The following is a 14,886-nucleotide window of genomic DNA, read 5'->3' as shown; positions in this document are numbered from 1 at the left end:
CGGGGAGGGACTTGCACGCTAGGAGATAAATTGCCTGCTGTAACTGCCCCAACTGTGCCTGTCCATCAGACACCTGCTCTTGGTTGCTTAAACCCTAGCTTCCCTGTGCTCTGAGTCCGTGTCCCTCCTTTGATTGGGGCAGTGGGCTTATTTCTAACATCTGACACCTTGGAGACACAGTGTTACCTCTACTTATGCCTGGACTGTTGTGTGGGAGTGGGAGGAAATGAACTGCTTTTTTATTTAAGCCACTGCTATTTTGTCCCTTGTTACAGCCATTTGAACTTGTAACCTAATAAAGATAATCTTCTCCATTAAATCAGATTCCCTTCTGAACACAGCATTCTAGCAGCTGTCCCTAAATCAGTTCCTCCATGTATGGTACTTCGTCTCTTAGAACTTCTGTTTTGGAAGCACTATGCCTTGGGAGTGTAGCTCTCCCTACAGGGCCATGTGGCACAGAAATGGCCCGACTTGCAATAACTGACATTCGAGCCACAACTTAATTGTATTTGCTGGCCTTTCAATAATGCAAGAAGTTATGGGTGGGCAGATAAAGGGGTGGAGGAATGGAGGTAGACTGGGGCATGAGCGGATAGCCAGATGGCTGGCTGGATACGTGGGTGAGTGGATGGATGGATGTTAGATGAGTAGATAGATGAATCAACCGATAGATGGGTGGGCGGGTTGATGAATGGCTGGGTGCACAGATGGGTGGTGGGGTAAGTGAGTGAATGGAAGATGTTCAGAGTGACATGGAAAGATGAGTGGTGTGGACAGAGGGCTGAAAGATAGCTAATGGACTGGCAGGTGGAAGGAAGGAAGAAAGGGGGGAAGGAAGGAAGGAAGGAAGGAAGGAAGGAAGGAAGGAAGGAAGGAAGGGTGGATGGACAGAAAGAAGGAGGGAAGCAAGGGATAACACATGAATAGAGAGAACTAAGTCCTCTAGTTTCTCTGACATTTTGGTGTCCCAGGAGAATCCATGAGTTCCACCAGCCTCTCAGGGACCAGTCGGACACAATCCCTAGCTTTTGGACTTACCAGCACGAGCCAGTAAATCCCAGAAACTATCTGTAAGATGGGCACTCGATTCCTAGAGGCAGCCAGCACCTCCTTGCTCTGGGCTCATTAGTGGTATTTACACTAGTAATCTACAGTTCCTGGGAGGCAGAGAGAGTGGAGTCAGCATGAGACAGCAAGGGCTTGCCCTGATGGCACCCCGGGGGCCTCCCTATACTGACAGAGGAGAGCCCCAGGGAGCAGCCAGAAACACCTGCCGTCCGCTGCCCTCAGGCATGAGGGGGCCTGGCAGGATTTTTGCCGAGTCGCAGAGACTGACCCTTGTGACAGCCGGTGAGGGTTGCCCGGAGGGGTCCTCCCGGGGGCTGGAGGAATCCCGTGAGGGGTACCAGCACAGGATGTGGGCACATCCGGAACCAGTTCTGGGCCTGTTGGCACAGCTGTCCCACCAGCGCCGGATGTGAGGTCGTGAAGAAATGGAGTCTGGCCAGGAGTTCTGTATATAGGATGCTCCTCTCTGCAACAAAGGGGACTCACGTTAAGGGGAAGGGCCATCTTCTGCCTCTGTCTCTCTCCCCAAACACTCACCCCTACTTCCAGGGCCCCAGGTGGTTCTTAGCCTCCGGGGGGCCTTTGGCCTGGACTGGCCTTCCCCCTTTCTCATGCTAATCACCTCCTAATTTTAGCTAAAGGGCCACTTCTTTAAAAAGCCGTTTCCAGCCCAACCCACTAATCCACCTGCCCCACCCCCCAGCTCATCACAGCTACAATTAACCTTTCTTCGTGGCCCCGCCTCTCCTCACTACCCTAGAGCTTGAGTTTCCTGAAACCGGAATGAGGTCTGTCTCGTTCATTGCTCTGTTTTTAGCACCTAGAACATCACAGACACCCGATAAATTGTAGAGGCCGCTTTTAGGCAGCAAGCTTGAGCAGTGAAATGTAGAGCAAGGCTAAAGGGCCCACAGCCACCACGAAGCTGAATCCAGACAGGCCCATCAAGGCTGCTTCCGTTTGATAAGGACATTTGGGATTGCCTTTCGAGCCCATCTGGATAATCCAGGATAAACTCTCCATCTCAAATTCCTTAATTTAGTCACATCGTTTGCCGCATAAGACAAGAGTCACAGGTTCCAAGGATTAGGAAGCGAATATATCTGTGGAGAGGGCAGTGCTTTCTGCCTATCCCAACAGGCATACCATCATTATTATCCCAAGTTCATAAAGGGGGAAATTGAGGCTCAGAGAGGTTAAGCAACTTGTACAAGGTCACACAGCCAGTAGGAGGTGGGAATCTGACCCAAAAAGTTTTATTCCAACCTTGAGTGAAGACCAGGGACGCTGAAGCAAGCAGTTCATTGTCTCTGCTGTCGGCTTGTCCCAACTGTGGGGTTTGGGGCAATGGTGACAAAGCTTTGTGCCTTGGTTTGCTGGCAGGTGGAATGAGGCAAGGTCAGGACCAGGGTCAAGTGCCCCACTCACCATGGGTGCAAGATGTAAGGTGGCACCAAGAAACACAACCATCAAGATAAATACTATTTCCAATGCAATATTTTTAAAAAATCAAAATTAATGCCCTCCCCAAACCCATGATGAACTAAATGTCAGCTTTTAAAATAAAAATAGAGTCAGAAACGCCGTCACACCCAATCATCCTGGAGCCTAAGGCAACAGGAGAAATTGGGAATGCTGGCGGGCTTTGGAGGAGGCTCCAAGTCCTGGAATGTGCTGGAGCTCAAGGTTGGCCGGCTGCGCCCTCTGGTGGTGACATTCATTCCTACACCCGCTGGTGCCGGGCCGGCCACAGGTTGTTAATCAAGGATTCCTGCAAAGAACATGCTGTGATTTGGGCTTTTAAATCTTCCCTCAAACTGGGCAGTTGTTCCCAAGGCTGTTTTTCCTGGCAACTCACTCCCTGTGAGGTTTACAACTGGTGAGCAAAAATGCACAAGAAAGGCATAAGCTGATGGTGGGCACCGGCCTCTTCCACTTGGGTGGCATCTTAGACATGCTTTAGTCCAATCCCACATTTTGCAGATGATGCAAACTGAGGCTCTGTGCAGAAATGGCTCATCCAAGGCCATTCACATCAACAAGGTTGGTGTTGTCATGACAGTAACGGGCCCCTTGGATGGCCCCATGGGGACAGCCGTAGGTAGGAGGGTCGACCAGCACCCCCATTTTGCAGATGGAAAGACTGAGGACAGCAAGGTGGGGTGGGGTGGGGAGCGTCAGGGACTTGCAAGGTCACACTACCAGTAAGTGGCAAGGCCCAGATTTGAATTAACACAGTGGGGCTCAAAATCCGTGTTCTTGGCCAGGACTGGTCTATGTGGTAGGGCTGGCAATTTGGCACACGGGTGATACAAAAGAAAACCAACAGAAATAATAATTACGAGCCAAGGCAGGGGTGCCTGGGTGGCTCAGTGGGTTGAGCATACGGCTTGATTTCGGCTCAGATCATGACCCCAGAGTCATATATTGAACCCCACGTCGGGCTCCGTGCTGGGCGTAGAGCCTGCTAGGGGTTCTCTTTCTCCTTGTGCCCCTCCCCACCTTGTGCATGCGTGTCTCTCTCTCTCTCTCTCTCTCTCTCTCTCCCTAATAAAAATTAAAAAAAAAAAAGCGCTGAGACAGATGGAAAAAGGGTGTAGTGGTGAAGAATGCAGGGGCTAGAGGGTGTCCAGGCTCAGTGGGGGCTGGACAGGCTTCTCCCAGGAGGGGCATTTGGTTAAGCTCCAAGGGAGCCACAGAAGAGATATAGGGACTTAAGCACCTTCATAAAACTCCTTATAAAACCCTCACATCAAAACCAGGTGGGGATTGTACGATAACAACCACCCAGGCCACCTCACGCTCATCAGGATGACTATCAGTGTTTTAAAAACCAGAAATGACAAGGGCTGGTGAGGACAGAGAGAAATCGGAGCCCCCGTGCGCTGCTTGCCGGAGGGAACATAAAACGGTGCAGCTGCCGTATGGTGGTTTCTCGAAAAAATGAACATCGAATTACGATCTGATCCGACAATTGTACTTCTGGGTGTCTACTCCAGAGAGCTTTTTTAAGCAGGGTCTTGAAAAGATAGTTGTATACCTGTGTTCCCAGCAGCACTCGTCACAACAGGCAATGAGGAGAAACAACCCAAGTGTCCATCAGTGGAAGAATGGAGAAACGAAATGAGGTCCATCGGCCCAACGCAATGCTTTCCTGCCTTTTAAAGATGGAGATTCTGATGCCTGCTACAACATGGACGAACGCTGAGGAAATCACACCGAGTGAAAGAAGCCAGACATGGAAGGGCCAAGACTGTCTGAGGCCACTTGGATGAGGTCCCTACGGTAGTCAGATTCACAGAGAGTAGATGGTGGGTGCCCGGGGCTGGGGGAAAGGAATGAGGAGTTTGTGTTTGATGGGGACACAGGTTCAGTTTTGCAAGATGAACTCGTTCTGGAGATGTATGGTGGTGGCGGCTGCCCACCTGTGGGAAAGTGCCTGATGTCACTGAGCCGTGCGCTTAAAACACCGACTTTGAACCCCGGTTAGGCAAAATGTCATCCCCTAGGACAAAAATCGCCCCCTTCTTTCTCTTTTTTTTTTTTTTTAATTTTTAATGTTTATTTTTGAGAGAGAGAGAGAGAGAGAGAGAGCAGGGGAGGAGCAGAGAGAGAGGGAGACACAGAATCCGAGGCCGTCTCCAGCTTCTGACTGTCAGCAGCAAGCCCGATGTGGGGCTCGAACCCACGAACCGTGAGATCATGACCTGAGCCGAAGTCGGACGCTTCACCGACTGAGCCACCCAGGCGCCCCACTCCTTCTTTCTCTTGAGTAGACTTGAGTTACAAAAAGTCACGTTCAACTACTATCATTCTGTTTCAAATGTTATCAATAAAAAAAAGTTGGGGGAACGTGTTTTCTCTCTTATTATATTAATATTGACATAATTTCCTCGATTTTTGCCTGACATTTTTCCTATCTGGCCCTTTTCCTAGAAAACGCTTCACTCCAAAGCTCTTCCAGCTTCCATTCTAAATTCTAGAAACCCCACAGGCGTAGACAGGAAAGGTGTGCCGGCTAATGAAAATGCAGCTGGGGTCTTGGTGAGGAGAATGATCTTCTAGAAGTCAGGGCAGAGTGAAGCCCCCCCCGCCAGGCCAACTCACCCATGCCTCGGAGCTCCAGGGCCGGGCGGCACAGCTGGAGGGCTTCCCGGACCAGGCCGACCTCCGGACAGTCCAGGTAAGGGGCATACAGGTCAAAGTCGTCCAACAGGCTCTCGATGCCTCCAGAGATGCCTCGGCAGGAAATCCAGTTCATGCTGCCTGTGGGCAGGGAGGGAGGAGGGGGTATTGTAGGGGCACATGTTTCCTTCTAGTTCATACTTGGAGGCTGGTTCTCACCTCTCCATTTCTCTGGGGGTTCACGGCCTCGACACTGCTGAGGTTTGGGGCCGCGTCATTCTCTGCGGTGGGGCCGTGCACTGTGCGGGGCCGACCAGCACCCCTGGCCTCCACCCACCGGATGCCATAGCACCTCCCCGGGGGTGATCACAAAAACACGAACGTTGCCAAAAGTCTCCTGGGTGCAGAATCACCCCTGGTTGAGACTCACGGGGATGAACAGAAGGATAGATAGAGAGACAAATAGGAAGGTGGGTGGGCAGAGGGATGATAGGCGGCTAAATACAAAGATTATCATATCATATCTGTCATATGATATGATAGACAGACAGACAGGGTCTCATTCTAAGACCACATTTCTCACGTCTGCCATATCAGCTGGGTCTCGATGCCAGTAGCACTCCCTTCCCTGAGCTGTGACAACCAAAACGTCCCCGGACATTGCCACGTGTCCCCTGCTGGTGGTGGGGGGGGGGTCACAGAATGACCCCTGGTGAGAACCACTGTCTTAAGCGGAGTCGAGGATTCTGACGTATGCGGGAGCACAGCAGAAGGTTGGGACCCACTGAGTCCCCTCCGAAACGGGTGCGACCCTCACCCAGAACCTCCTGCTTCAGCGTTTCAAGGCGGCCTGAGTGGACCAGGTGATGAGGCATCTCCTTCAGCTTCCGCACATTTGCGACCGTGTCTGAGAACCACAGGGGCTGAGGGGCCACCTGCAGAGGAGGAGGGGGCTGACAACCAGGCCGCTACGACCCAAGCTCATTCGTTCGCTCCACAGACGTGGGCCAAGCCACGCACAGGTGACACTGGAGGGGACGGGGACACAATTCCAGACAGAGATGTCCCACACCCACCACAGGCAGGGCCAGGGCAGAGGGAGGAACGCGGGGCTCAGGGAATCCAAGGGACATCGGAGCTGGGCCTCAGAGGTCAAGTAGGTCTGTGTGGTGAGCCATATCAGAAAACGACGGTGTTCCAGGGCAAGGGAATGGCATGTGCAAAGGCCCGGTGGCGGGAGATGCCAGGAGTTCAGGGCCTTTCTCATATGCTCCTGAATATTGTGATTCTTCCCCCCCCCCCCCACTCTGGAATGTTGGGGCATGGAATGGGGGGCATATTCCTCATCTGCTGTCCCCCCTGGTCATGCTCAGAGGCTGAGGGGACATCCCACCTTCTGTGGGGGAGGGAAAGGAAGAAGGTCAGGATGGCATTCTGGGTGGAAAAGAAGGAAGGAAGGAGTGGGTGGTCCTCGCCAGGCAGCCTTGACCTTGCCTGCACAGCAGGGCGGAGACTGCAGGTAGAGAGCAGGGACCCCAGGCAGACACCTCACCATGCGGTCCAGGTTCAGGGGCTTCCCCACGAGTGGCAGGGTGACGAGCTTCTTGGTGCCCTGGCTCCAGGCCCCTGAGAAGAAGTCAGCCAAGACCCCGTGCCTCTTGGCTCTCTCGACCCCGGACAGGTAGCGTTCTTGGACCACCTCGGCCAGCTGCCTGCAGAGAGGGGACACGGGCTCTTGGGCCTGGGCGATTGGTGAGCTCAGAGGGGGGCCACCCGCCTTCCAGGAGGCTGTTCCCAGTTGCGGGTCCCTCCTGAGCCCCTGCTGGATGCTCACTGCCTCCGCTGACCACCCGTCCTATTGGTTACCTAACATCTATCTATAAATTGGCCCGTCTTTCTTCTTTCCCCTTTAATAAAGTTACTTGGAAAAGGAACATTTGGGTTTCTCAGTAAGTTAAACATAAAATAAGGTACTGTCTGACCCAGCAACTCCACTCCCAGGTATAGACCAAGAGAATTAAAAAATAGGTGTTCAGGGGCGCCCGCGTGGCTCAGTCGGTTAGGTGTCGGGCTCTTGATCTCAGCTCAGGTCTTGATCCCAGGGTCACGGGTTCAAGCCCCGAGCTGGGCCCCACGCCTGGTGTGGAGCCTACTTAAAAACAAAACGAAGCAAAAGCAGGTATTCAAACAAACACTTGTGCACACATGTTCACGGCAGCACTGATCACAGTCCCAAGAAACAACCCAAGTGTCCATCAATGGACACACAGATAAACAAAATGTGGTCCATCCATGCAACGGGTTATTTCTCAGCCGTGAAAAGGAATGAAGCCCCGATTCACGCTACAACACGGATGAGCCTGCGAACCTTTATGCTGAGGAAAGAAGCCAGACACAAAAGGCTGGGCCTCAGAGGTTAAGTAGGAGTCTGTGTGGTGAACCGTATCAGAAAATGATGGTATTCCAGGGCAAGGGAATGGCATGTGCAAAGGCCCGGTGGCGGGAGAGGCTAGGAGTTCAGGGCCGTTTTCATATGCTCCTGAATATTGTGTTCTTTTTCCCCCCACTCTGGAATGTTGGGGTTGGGGGGGCATATTCCTCATCTGCTGTCCCCCCGACCCCCAGTCATGCTCAGAGGCTAAGGGGACATCCCGCCTTCTGTATACATGCTGTCTGATCCCACAGCGTGTATATGAAATGTCCAGATCAGGCAAATCCATGGAGACAGAGAGCAGATTAGCAGGTTCTAGGAGCTGGGGGAGTAGGGAGTGACTGCTGATGGGGACGAGGTGTCCTTTGGTGGGGGGGGATGGAGTTGTTCTGGAACTGTTTAGAGAGGCTGGTTACCCAACATTGTGGATGCACTAAATGTTACTGAATTTGTACCCTTGAAAATGGTGAGTTTTGTGTTATGTGACCCGATCCTCAGTTTCAAAAACAACTTAGTTGTGTCCGAGTCGGTGATGCGGAAACCCTCGAATGCTGCGCTGGTTCGCTGGGACCGGGGTTAGAAGAAGGATCTGGAACAAGGAGGAGCCCGAGGCACGAGTCCTCGCTCTCGGGCACCCAGAGAGCGCTACTGCCACGCTGGACCCACCTGTGGGCAATGGCCAGGAGCGTGAAGCCGTCCACGGGCCGCCGGGCCAAGCAGTGGCCCAGATCCCGGCGAAGCCTCACCCAGAGCAGCGGTGGAAAACGCAGCAGCTCCTTGCTGGGCGGGGTCCAGTCCCGGTAGACCACCTGCAGGACCTCGTCATCCAAGGACAGGACGTCCTTCAGCTCTGCCTCTGAGAGCCCATGCCTGCGGGGAGGAGGGACGGGCACTGGAACACGCTGTCTCCTGTGGCTGGGGGACACAGCAGCCCAGAGAGGGAGAGAGACATGGCCAGCTGTCTGCACAACATCCTGCCCGCCCCCAAAAGGTTCGCTCTGAGGGACGGCATTTGGATGGTGCCTAGCAGGTACCGGTGCCCGGGTACAGCCGTGCCCATCGCAGAAGACCTTCCTGACCTTTCCTTCTGCACACACACCTAACAGAGCCACAGACCAGGCTCTCCCCAGCCTCAGACGAGTCAGGCAGCATAGGGAGGGAGACAGCAGGTGATTTAGAAAGGCAACGCAGGCATCAAATGTGCCCACGCCAGCCTTGCCTGTGTTTCCTGGCCCGAGAAAGGAAGAGCGAGAGGAAGGAAGCGGCCCTAAAGGGGGTGGGTGATGGAGTTTTGGTGCTGGACCCGAAGGACTTCCCGATGCCTGAGAGCATCAGGCCGGAAGAGCCGGAGATTGGCCTGCACGCTTCTTCTGGGAGGGCAACAGGGTTCCCCTTAGAGCAAGGGAAAGAGGCAGGCTGGCTTCTGGGTGCACCTTGTGGGGTACACACACCTCGTGTGTGAGTGCGGGTTTAGTTCTCTGATGTGGATCGGAAGCCTTCCTGGCTCTCTCTTTTTTTTTTAATTTTTGTAATGTTTATTTTTAGTTTTGAGAGAGAGAGACAGACAGAGCATGAGTGGGAGAGGGACAGAGAGAGAGAGAGACTGAGACAGAATCGGAAGCAGGCTCCAGGCTCTGAGCTGTCAGCACAGAGCCCGACGCGGGGCTCAAACTCATGAACCGTGAGATCATCACCTGAGCCGAAGTCGCATGCTCAACCAACTGAGCCCCCCAGGCGCCCCGAAGCCTTCCTTTCGATCAGAACACCTGCCACATTCTTCATATGTATAGACACCTGCTCACGTAGCGTTCTCTAGTATACGACAAGGTGAGGCGTCCCCTGGGCTCTCTTCTGCGGGCACAATCATCTTTGACGATCACAGCTGTAATGTCCCTGGGGCTCGACTCCACACTCCCCCTGCAGGTGAAGCCATGCCACCCCCCCCCCCCAACCTACTTTCTTGTCTTGACAGTTTTCTCCAAACCAGAATTCCTGGGAGCCACACCCGGGGTGGGGGGGGGGAGGGGCCGTCCGCTTGATAGCACCCCTCCTGTGGCTCCTCCTGAAAACCCCCTCCTTCAGGGTAGAAGCTTCTTTCCCATTCTTTGACACACCCTCAGTACAAATCAAGCTTGGGTCCCCTCCTTTCAGCCTCGAGTTGGATGGCTCGTCTTCTCATTCCCAGAGCCAGGTGGGAAATAACAGGAAAAGAGCACAGAGAGGTTGGGTAACACCGATTGCGAGGAAGAGAAGAAATAGAGCAGTAAGTGGGGTCTGGGAGCAGGCGGGTCCCTCTGAGAAGGCGCCACTGGAGCTGGGGTCGGGTGGCAGGGAAGGGGCCGGCGTGAGATCTGGGGCAGGGGTGGGTGGAAGGCAGCCAGATCCAGCAGGCCTTGGCAAGGAGTTTGATTTTTTTTTTTTCCAACGTTTATTTATTTTTGGGACAGAGAGAGACAGAGCATGAACGGGGAAGGGGCAGAGAGAGAGGGAGACACAGAATCGGAAACAGGCTCCAGGCTCCAGGCTCCGAGCCATCAGCCCAGAGCCTGACGCGGGGCTCGAACTCACGGACCGCGAGATCGTGACCTGGCTGAAGTCGGACGCTTAACCGCCTGCGCCACCCAGGCGCCCCAAGCAAGGAGTTTGGATACTTTCCTCAAAGCCAGGGGAAGTCCTTGGAAGAGTTAATCGGGGCAGAAACGGAATCAGATTTATGGTTCTCAAATCTCACTCCAGACAGGTGTTCAAACCACAACTTGCACACGCTTGTTCAGATCAGCCTGGTTCACGACAGCCAGAAGGCGGAAACGGTCCAGATATCCTTGAACGGACGAGCGGATGAACAAAATGTGGTTGCTGTGGACGGGGGATGTGTCTCTAGGGCAAATCCATACGTTGAGGTCCTAATCCCCCAAGGTGACGGTATCAGGGAGCAGGGCATTTGGGAGGTGATTGGGTCATGAACGTGGAACCCCATGAACGGGGTTAATGCTCCCGAGAGCCATGTGAGGACACAGCCAGAAGATGAACCAGGGAGAGAGCTCTTAGCAGACACCGTATCTGCCAGCACCTTAGCCTTGGACTCTCCAGCCTCCAGAACTGTAAGAAATAAATTTAGAAGCCCCTCCCAACTCTAGGGGCGCCTGGGTGGCTCAGTCAGTTGAACGTTCGACCCTTGATTTCTTTGGTTTTTAGAGGATCTTGAGGTTTGTGGGCTCGAGCCCCGCATCGGGCTCTGTGCAGATAGCGTGGAGCCTGCTTGGGATTCTCTCTCCTCCCCCTCCTCAAAAATAAATAAATAAACATTAAAAAAGCAGCCTCCCATTCTATGGTATTTTTTGTTACAGCAACCCTGAGACAGGGTTGTATCCACACAATAGAATATTCTTCGGCCACGTGAAGAAACAGAGCCCTGCACGTGCTACAGCACAGATGAACTTTGGAAACAGAACCCCAAGGGAAAGAAATCGGTCACAAAAAACCACCTATCTTATGATTGCATTTCCTTGAAACGTCTAGAACAGGACCCAGAAAGCCACGGGTAGAGTAATGGATGCCAGGCGCTGTACAGAGGAGGCGTGGGGAAGGCACCGTGTGTCTCGGCCTCACACTGCTGACATTTGGGGTCGGATCACTCTCTGTCGTGAGTACTGCTCTGTGTGCCGTGGGACATTTAGCAGCATCCCTGGTCTCCACCCATTAGAAGCCAGTAGCATGACAGAGACAGAGGAAGATGGGTAGATGGAGGAGATTGGTTTTTAAGTTTGTTTATTTTGAGAGAGAGAGAGAGAGAGAGGGAGAGAGAGAACAAGTGGGGGAGGGGCAGGGAGAGGGAGAGCGAGAATCCCAAGCAGGCTCCGCAGAGGTTGACAAGGGGCTCCAACTCACAAACCTCGAGATCATGACCTGAGCCCAAACCAACGAAATCAAGAGTCGGATGCTTAGCTGACTGAGCCACTCAGGTGTTCTGAGAGGAGTTTATATATATGTACATACATATATATAGAAAAAGAGAACGAGAGATGATAGATAGATAGATGATAGATAGATAGATAGATGATAGATAGATAGATAGGAAGATAGATAGGTGGCTGGAGGGGAGCCTGGGTGGCTCAGTCAGTTGAGCATCTGACTATTGATTTCAGCTTAGGTCGTGATCTTATGGTTGTGGGATCGAGTCCCACATTGGGCTCTGTGTTGACAGCGTGGAGCCTGCATGGGATTCTCTCTCTCACTCTCCCTCTACCCCTCTCCTGCTCTCTCTCTCTTTCTCCCTCTCAAAAAAAAAAAAAAAACAAACCAAAAACACGGGGCGCCTGGGTGGCGCAGTCGGTTAAGCGGCCGACTTCAGCCAGGTCACGATCTCGTGGTCCGTGAGTTCGAGCCCCGCGTCGGGCTCTGGGCTGATGGCTCAGAGCCTGGAGCCTGTTTCTGATTCTGTGTCTCCCTCTCTCTCTGCCCCTCCCCCGTTCATGCTCTGTCTCTCTCTGTCCCAAAAAAATAAATAAACGTTAAAAAAAAAAAATTAAAAAAAGAGAGACAGATGGAAACAGCAGACAGGGTCTCTCTCATGCTAAGGCAGGGTTTCTCGCCCCGTCACTGCCGACACCGGGGGCTCCATCATCATCTGCGGTGGGGACCGTCCTGTGCACTGCAGGGTGCTGAGTGGCATCCCTGGTCTCCATTCACTCGATGCCAGTAGCTCCCCCACCAAGTTATGACAACCAGAAATGTCCCTGCACATGGGCCAGTGTCCCCTGGGGGCAGAATCTCCCCAGAATCTCCACTGGTCTAGAAGGACTCAGCTCTGCTCCAAGGGCCAGGCTCTCAACCATCACAGCACACTGGCCTGTTTTCATGCGGTGAGAGGTCCCAAAATCACAGCCCCGGCAGGCACCCTCCCTCCATAAACCTCCTGCCCCTGGGATGGCAGGTCCTACACCCCACGGGGCTTTGCTAATTAGGCCAGACGTGGGGCCAAGCAGGCCGATTATTTCTGTCTCCCCAGATTTTGGAATCAGGACTCCAGAAGGAGCCAGTATGATGCTGCCAGTTCTCTAAGATAGGAGGTAATGATGCCAATGGAAGCTTGAGGCAAGTGAAAGTTCTGGGGTGGGGGCGGGGTGGGGGGGAGAAGGACAAAGGAAGAGTCCAGAACAGAAGCCAATGGGCAGAGAGGACCCAGAGGTCCGTTCTGTCTCTCACGGCTTTCTGGTTCCCATGACAACCCACCTCCTCCATGTAGACTGCTGTGTCAGGTTGGCCTGGTGGCCCACCACTTATTTCTGGAACATTCCCCAGTCTGTCTTTGTACTCTTATAGAAGCAGGCCCAGCCTCCACTCTCTTGGGGGGGGGGGGGAGGGTGGCAAGCACCAGTCACAAAATCTGGGGTGTGACATGAAAGCTGGGATTTGCCCCACTGGAGTTGGAAATTGGGTGGCCCTGGATTCCCTGAGCTCTTCCCGTGGCCTTATAAAGCCCTATTTCTTACACACTAGCAAGAGTGGGATTCTGTGTCTGGAAAAGAAACAAACAGACCCTCACTGGTCTGATCACTGCCATCTTGACTGATTTGGGGCAAAGGGCAAACAAAGGTCTAGAAGAAAAAATCGCCCAGGGAACTGAAGAGGGGAGACCTCTCTGTCCGGCACCTCTGACGGTGGGCTTGAGTGTTTCCGACGGCCGTTTGCATCAAGGCAAAGCTTTCTGCTTGTGTGTCTGCCAGCTGTCCTCTGTTCTATTCTCCTGGGGGCTGGAGTCTGGCTGCTGGGTGCGTGTGACAGACCTACTCCTCTGTCCTGCTCTTGGCCATCATGACATCACAGCGTGCAGCCCTGAGACTTTCTGCCTTTAAGCATTCTGTCCTTCAAACCCTACAAACACACTGAATTGGATTTTCCTCTTTGCTTCCTTGTGGATTCCCATGCCACAAGCTTGGAATTAAGGGTAGATGCGTGCTGGTAGTCAATCCCTCAGAGCATTGGGCTGTAAAAAGGTCTTTCGGAGATCTCCCCATGTATTGCTTATTAAATACAGAGAGGAGCTTGCAAATTTACAATGGGAAAGATAATCCGTGCCCAAGAAGGGCTGAGTATCTCTCAGGTTGGACCTGAATGTAATCACGAGGAAACATCAGACCAAGCCAGGTGGAGGAACACGCTACAAACTGCCCCAGCTCAGGTGTGGTCCCGGGACCAGCAGCTTCAGCGTCGCCAGGGAGAAACACAGGATTCCAGGCCCCACCCCAGACCTGCTGAATCAAATTCTTTCTGTGAAAACAAGGACCGAGGTGCCTATCCCCCATTGAGGGTGGAGGAGCACTGATCTACAAAACTACTGACCTGGACTCTTCAAAAGGACAAAGACTGATGGTGGAATGTCCCAAATTAAAGGAGACCAAAGAATCTTGATGACTAAGTGTGACACAGGATCCTGGTTGGGATCCTGGATTGGGGACAAGTTGGGGGGGGGAGCTATAGAGGACATTTTTTAGACAGTTGGCAAATTTTCATTATAAACTGTGTATTAAATAATATAATTGCATCTATGATACACTTCCTGAATCTTGTACTTGTCCTGTGGTGATGTGGGGTTCTGGCTGTCCTTGTTCTTAAGAAATACGTGAAATATTTAAGGGTAAAGGGACATTATGCCTGTAATGAATTCTCAAATGGCTCAGGGAAAAAACTCTGTGTGTGTGTGGGTTTATATGTGTGTAGATAGACAGATACAGAGATAGATAGATATGGAGATAGATACTGAGTTAGATACTGAGATAGGTAGATAGATAGATAGATAGATAGATAGATAGATAGATAGACACATGGATGGATAGATAGATAGATAGATGCATGGACGGATAGATAGATAGATAGATAGATAGATAGATAGATAGATAGATACACAGACAGATAGACACATAGACAGACACATGGACGGATAGATAGATGATAGATAGACACATGGACGGATAGATAGATGATAGACGCATGGACGGATGGATGGATAGATAGATAGATAGATGCATTGCATGGATAGATAGATACATGGATGGATAGATAGACAGATACATGGACGGATAGATAGATGATAGATAGATACATGGATGGATAGATAGACTCATGGATGGATAGATAGATGATAGATAGATAGATATACATATGGACGGATAGATAGACACATGGACGGATGGATAGATAGACACATGGATAGATAGATAGATAGATAGATAGATAGACACATGGACGGATAGATAGAT

General features: G+C 52.2%; 1 protein-coding gene across 5 annotated transcripts in view; it reads right to left on the bottom strand.

Moving 5' to 3' along the window:
• NWD1 (NACHT and WD repeat domain containing 1) overlaps positions 1 to 14,886 on the bottom strand; it is a 73,349-nt gene that overhangs the window by 35,895 nt on the left and 22,568 nt on the right. For all 5 annotated transcript variants that reach the window (XM_040444832.1, XM_040444829.1, XM_040444831.1 and 2 more), the window contains 5 exons: positions 8,294 to 8,497; positions 6,749 to 6,908; positions 6,014 to 6,131; positions 5,179 to 5,337; positions 1,340 to 1,537 (listed from right to left, as the gene is read on the bottom strand). In XM_040444832.1, the coding sequence (XP_040300766.1) occupies positions 1,340 to 1,537; positions 5,179 to 5,337; positions 6,014 to 6,131; positions 6,749 to 6,908; positions 8,294 to 8,497 (839 nt within the window). The remainder of the gene's footprint in view (positions 1 to 1,339; positions 1,538 to 5,178; positions 5,338 to 6,013; positions 6,132 to 6,748; positions 6,909 to 8,293; positions 8,498 to 14,886) is intronic.

The sequence above is a fragment of the Herpailurus yagouaroundi genome, unplaced genomic scaffold (assembly GCF_014898765.1).
Source record: "Herpailurus yagouaroundi ecotype Mexico unplaced genomic scaffold, PumYag 193, whole genome shotgun sequence".
In the NCBI taxonomy this organism is placed as follows: Eukaryota; Metazoa; Chordata; class Mammalia; order Carnivora; family Felidae; genus Herpailurus; species Herpailurus yagouaroundi.
This window is presented reverse-complemented; position numbering and strand designations above follow the sequence as displayed.